Raw genomic sequence first — 6,102 nt, forward strand, 5'->3', positions numbered from 1 at the left:
ATTTGAGTGAAATTGCATCATTTAGAAAACATATATTAGACACTAAAGGGATGTTGTTGTCTTTTAGCTGCCTGGAGTGGAGAACTGCCAGAACTACCAGTTCCGATATGGCCGACATCCTCTGATGGAGCTCCCTCTCATGATTAATCCCACCGGCTGTGCTCGATCTGAGCCCAAGGTCCCCACACAGTGCAAGAGGTAAAGGGCTATTTTATCAATAATCAGTGTTACTGAAGAGAACCGTTGATTTACATATGAAAACACCTGTGAAGTTATTGAGTTTAAAGGAGAACAGCTCTACATGTTCCAATATGGAGTTTAGAAAAGATTCATGAACATATCTGATGCAAATATATAACTCTTTTTAATGTAACCACAGCTGGAGTGTTTCTTTCTCCGTCTCAAGGCCTCACACGCTAAACAGCACCAGTGTGTCAAAGGCCTACCAGAGCACCTTCACCGGAGAGCTCAACACGCCCTACAGCAAGCAGTTTGTCCACTCCAAGTCCTCCCAGTATCGCCGTCTGAAGACCGAGTGGAAGAACAACGTGTATCTGGCACGCTCTCGCATCCAGGGCCTGGGGCTGTACGCCGCCAAGGACCTGGAGAAGCACACCATGGTCATCGAGTACATCGGTACGGTCATACGCAACGAGGTGGCCAACCGCCGCGAGAAGATCTACGAGTCCCAGGTACAGAGAAGCACAAACGTCCCACGGGGTTGAGGAGAAAAAAGAAATGAGTTTTGTGTAGGGCTGAAACGATTCCTCGAATAATTCGAGTAATTCGATTACAAAAAATGATCGAGGAATTTTCTCTGCCTCGAGGAGTTGTTTAATTTTGCCAGCTCAAAGCTGGTATTTCGCCCGGACTACATTTAATGCGGCACAACGCGCTGACGCCGCGCACGTAAAGGAAGAAGAAAGAGGCGGCGGATATGTTTGGTTTTTGTAACACGCCATGCTCAGACAGTCTGCAAGGACCCAGACGGGAGACACATGTAGCTCTGTGCTAAACTTTTATTTTTAATCCAGTCTATATTCTTCTGGTCCGTTCTCCTATATGTTCCCCCTCTAAAGCCTGATTTATGGTTCCGCGTTAAATCGACGCAGAGCCTACGCCGTAGGGTGTAACGCGGAACCATAAATCAGCCTTCACCCGGTACATGCATAGGTTCCTCTAAACATCTGTTCCTGCTACAGTTTTAACTAAAAGAAAATGTGCTCCAATACAGCAGTCTCATAATTTTATTTTGAACACTGCCAAAACTCCAAATCTTAAAGACTTTAACTTAAAACTTACCGTAACTAGAACTTAAAATTTGCTTGACACAAATGAAAGTTCAATTGAAACACGTGGGAAAAACACCTAACCTTTTAAGTTATGTGTGTTATCAGGTGTAGTGGCATTTTTAGGTTAGAAATAAGAACATTTCTTGGTAAGATCCTTAGTTTGAAGTGAAGGCAGTGAATTTGGTCAACTGTTGTAAGTTCAGGGTTTTTAAAACGCACAGCCATGACCCTACTGTATTATATAATTTAGTCTTAGTGATGTCAATTAACATCTAACATCTTATGTATATTTATAATTGCTAACAAAAATATGTTTTATCCGATTAATCGATGGAATTTTCTGTAGAATACTCGATTACTAAAATATTTGATAGCTGCAGCCCTAGTTTTGTGTGTACACAAACACTAAAAAGTGTGTATAAATCTCTTTCTCGTAGAACCGTGGGATCTATATGTTCCGCATCAACAACGAGCAAGTGATTGATGCCACTCTAACAGGTGGCCCGGCTCGGTAAGTATTGATTAGTGAACGCTTTCCAGATTTTTAATTTTGTGTTTGTAAGATTTTATTCAAACCTTTTTTTCCCCCTCTCCTTTCCAAGCTATGTCAACCATTCCTGTGCCCCTAACTGTGTTGCTGAGGTTGTAACATTTGACAAAGAAGACAAGATCATCATCATTTCCAGCCGCCGAATCCCCAAGGGAGAAGAGGTGCTGTGGGACAAGAAACTGCAAACTGCTTTTTGTGCCACTTATAATACATCTGTCTGAAAGTTAGCAGCTTTTAACTGTCCCCGTTTCCTTATTCCAGCTGACTTATGACTACCAGTTCGATTTTGAGGATGATCAGCACAAGATCCCTTGCCATTGTGGAGCCTGGAATTGCCGGAAGTGGATGAATTAACCAGGAGAAAGGAAAACTGGAGAACTGCCCTCACTGGTACCAGAACACTCCTGCGCCAAAGCCTTTGAATCCTACAATAGCCAGTGCATAAGCTGTTTTGAAAGACATGGAGGAAGGCTGTCCTCCGCTATTGGAAGACTAAAGTGTTGACACCTGTAGCCAAAGGTCTGAAGAGCATTAATCAATACAAAAAAAGAAGAGACCACCTCACATCAACAGCAGATTGATGGTGGGATTAACTTTCATGCTTGGACTAGTGAATCACCTTTTCCTCAGCCAAAACCCTTTTCCCCTTCTGACTGTTTTACTGTCAATAAGCTTGCAGTGGCTGGAAAACAATTCTGAACATCAACCAAATGATTCTGACCCTCTAATATCAGTACTTGTTAGTACAGAGCTCACCCGGAGCTTCAACAGAAAAGCCATGTTAAAATACTAAGAATGATCTAAGGATGCATATTTATGTTTTGACTTGGACCTATTTCCCGTCCCACCCAACCACACCCTCCCCCCTCCCTCCCACCTCCCAGAAACGGCACTTTTCCCCATCGAGTCATTGATAAATCATGACGACAACATGGATATTGGGTAGCTAGACAATCTCGGTGTGGTTCGGCGTTAAGAACCACACATGATCAATGGAGGAAAAAGAAAAAGATTCAAAGTGATCTAAAATCTGAGATGCTATACGTCTGTGGCTCCAATGGCACCAGATGTTCTGACTGTTCAGAGTCCCAAGGTGGGTTATGTTGACCCAGTCTACCTCACTGATTTAGCGGGAAGTGACTGCTTTGTATTAAAACAAAAACATACACCAAAAAAAAAAAAAAAAATAGGAAAAAAAAAAAATACAAAAAGAGAAACGAGAGGAAAAAAAACTGTTAACTGCTACTGTGGATTTACTCTGTGGGGGGGCAGGGGGGGTTTCTGGGCTTAGCCCTCTCGGACGAGCAGGGAATCTAAAGCAGCAGGTTTGCTCTATCTACTCTATGCTGGTGATGATTTACAATAATGAGCCAACCTAATTATTACACATGAATTATTTATACAGAGGAAATGTAGAAACAGTTTTGATAAGATATTGCATTAAAATCACAATCAGAAGCTTACTGGGCATCATGTCACCGAGTCATCCTGGATGTTGATGTAACATTTTTTTTTTGTTTTTTTTGTTTCTTCTCTCTTTTTCTTCTTATACATCTCAGAATCATGCTGTTTAGCTGTGTGGAAGCACAACACCATCCGACATTTTGGGTTTTTTTGTGAGACAGTAACAGTCTTAAACGACTGGCTCAAGGATTGTTTAATATTTGAAGAAAATTATGAAGAACAAAATGAACCCAAGTATCTGTCAGATGGTGGTTTTGTTGAAAAGGAGCTAGTGGATGCACGACTACTATCCCACGTAATGCTTTTTATCCCCCCCCCGACTCAACCTAAAACTTTTCATCATGCCTCTTCCTCTCATATTTAATGGACTGTTGTTTATCTTTACTGTAGTAAAGCCTTCTTTCTGCCAGAGCACAGGCTACAGTGTTTCTACTTCCTCAGTAGTGTGCTTTTTCTAGTGCTGGTACTGTCTATAAGTGGCTGAACTGGTGGCAGGGAAAGACTCATTGGAAAAAAAGGGCATTTGTTTTCATTTCTGTATAAGATGATTGAAAAATAAAAAAAGAAAACAGAAGTCTTTAAAGGGAGCTTTACTAAAACTCCAACTTCCCATACTACTATGTTTCCCCTCCCCCCTAACCTAAGACCTCATATGATTTTTAAAAATGCAAAGTTGTATAAACTGTAAATATAGCATATGCATTAGGGGACAGCAACTCTTTATCCAGCCCCTTTGTAATCAAAAGTGCAGATAAAAAAGTAGGCAGAGGAAAAAAAAATCAACCACTGGATATCATTTTAACACAAATAAAAAGCTGTACATAAATATAAATATATGTAAAATGGTAAACTAATATCTTTATGTATAAGAACCAGAGTGTTTTGCATTTACCTGTTTTTCTATTAGTGTTTTTTGCTATAAGCTCTCAGAGACAAGTATGTTGAAATAGGCAAGAGGACAACGTCTGGGGTTCTCCAATCAATCACGACGAGGAGCTGAAGTGATTACTGGACTGTTTTGGATTTATGTGGAGAGTCATTAATTAGACTTAAAAAACAAAAAATAAAAAAAATCACTTCTTGCATAAAGCAGTACAATGGTGCATAGCATTTGTATTTATGTAATATTGTTTGTGTTTATTTTTTGTTTTATTTATGCTACTGCTTGTTGATTACCAAAACCTGTCCCTTAATCGGTCACAATTGGATAAATATAGTCTTGAATGGAAAATCTTGAATTCCCTACGATATTGTTAGTGGTTTGCTTTTTGAATATCTTCCCTATAGAAGTGAATGTGTTGGTAAACCTTGTGAAATGGTTACTTGGCCTAATATATGTTATGATGTAATACTTAAAGTTAATCCCATACTTAACCTGGTAATGAATTGCACTCTCATAGTATAACAGAGAACTTCTCTAAAGTGGTAGATATTGATCAAGTATCCGAAACAGTGATATATAAATATATATATATATATAAATATATATATTTTTTGATATGTTTCTATTTCAAGGGAAGACCATGACGAGACATTATGACGCTCACTGGATTTTAATCTAAATGATTTTTAACTTCGCTAAATCTTAATTTAAGTTCTCTGCATATCTTATAATTTAATAAAGTTTGCTCAAATTGAAGGTTTTTTTTAACCTCACCTTTTTAAAGAAAAAGAAAAAAAAGATGTTGCATCTGTACAGCAGAGATACTTTTAGGGAATATGAATAAATATGATCCTTTTTATTGTATGTGGCATGTTTTGTATGGATATTCTTTTGAATTGTACATATTTTTTTTCAGGATGCCAGAGGTAGCATCTCTTTATATACTGGTTTCCCAATCCCTTTGCCCTTCATCTTATTTCTTTGTCTGCTTTTTGTTTCTTGGAAAGGAAAATAAAATGCATTTTAAATACTTTTTTTTCTTCTTCTCCTGCCCTCGTACTTGAGTCTGGTGATGAGTAAACCTGGTCCGAACCCGTGAAAGGATTAATAAATGGTGTCTATGAAAACACCGAATACCATAGCACCTTTGTGCCTGATGTATATTTGATACATTTGAGACCTTTGCAGCACCACATAATTAACAAGTTTTATACAATTAAAAATTTGGAAAATAAATTGGCAGAGCTTAGAAATAAATACTGGGGGTGTTTTTTTTATAATATCAATGTATAATATACACACATATATATATATTTCCCATTGCATTATTTCATAGATCAGGCATCACAGGGTTAAGACATCAGGCAGGTGAACTGTATGGATAAATGCTATTACTTTGAAATTCTTTTCTTTAGTTGCATGGTCACAGGAAATTGTTACAAATACATTCTGAACTCTTGATCTCATAGTGGATTAAATAAGCTACTGGCATCTTCCATCTGTAGATAAAAATGCTGCTAAGGTGAACATCTTCCATCCTCTGCTCGTGTCGATACAGCCAAGATTACCTGGTTTGCGAAAGGAGCGTGGTCATTTGATGCATCGTTGAACTTACATGGAAAGACTAATGAAGTGGCCGTGGCTATAATAACTTTTAAAAGGACTATATGTTTTTAAACTATTCATGTTTGTCAACTTCATGTTTACTTGTTCCAAAAGGAAAAACACAAAAATGCTGTAAAAAGCTGAATCCAGGGAAAACATGAGTAAAAAGTGAACATGTGGAATATAAAAAGTTAATAACGTCCCTTGCGTGGTCCCAACTTTAATATCTTGTTCAAATTGAATGCATCAATCTTCACAACAGGTCTCAGAGAAAAACAAAACCCGTTTATACCTGGGTCATCGTTCTG

At 38.3% G+C, this 6,102-nt stretch overlaps 1 protein-coding gene across 5 annotated transcripts in view; it reads left to right on the forward strand.

Annotated features, from left to right (window-relative positions):
• kmt2d (lysine (K)-specific methyltransferase 2D) overlaps positions 1-5,219 on the forward strand; it is a 39,808-nt gene extending 34,589 nt beyond the window's left edge. For 4 of the 5 annotated variants that reach the window (XM_061736143.1, XM_061736146.1, XM_061736144.1 and 1 more), the window contains exons 51-55: positions 68-198; positions 380-692; positions 1,730-1,803; positions 1,895-2,003; positions 2,104-5,219. In XM_061736143.1, the coding sequence (XP_061592127.1) occupies positions 68-198; positions 380-692; positions 1,730-1,803; positions 1,895-2,003; positions 2,104-2,196 (720 nt within the window). In that variant the 3' untranslated portion in view covers positions 2,197-5,219. The remainder of the gene's footprint in view (positions 1-67; positions 199-379; positions 693-1,729; positions 1,804-1,894; positions 2,004-2,103) is intronic. The other variant, XM_061736147.1, reaches the window with a different exon arrangement.
• The last annotated feature ends 883 nt before the right edge of the window (positions 5,220-6,102 follow it).

The sequence above is a fragment of the Cololabis saira genome, chromosome 12 (assembly GCF_033807715.1).
Source record: "Cololabis saira isolate AMF1-May2022 chromosome 12, fColSai1.1, whole genome shotgun sequence".
Taxonomy (NCBI): domain Eukaryota; kingdom Metazoa; phylum Chordata; class Actinopteri; order Beloniformes; family Belonidae; genus Cololabis; species Cololabis saira.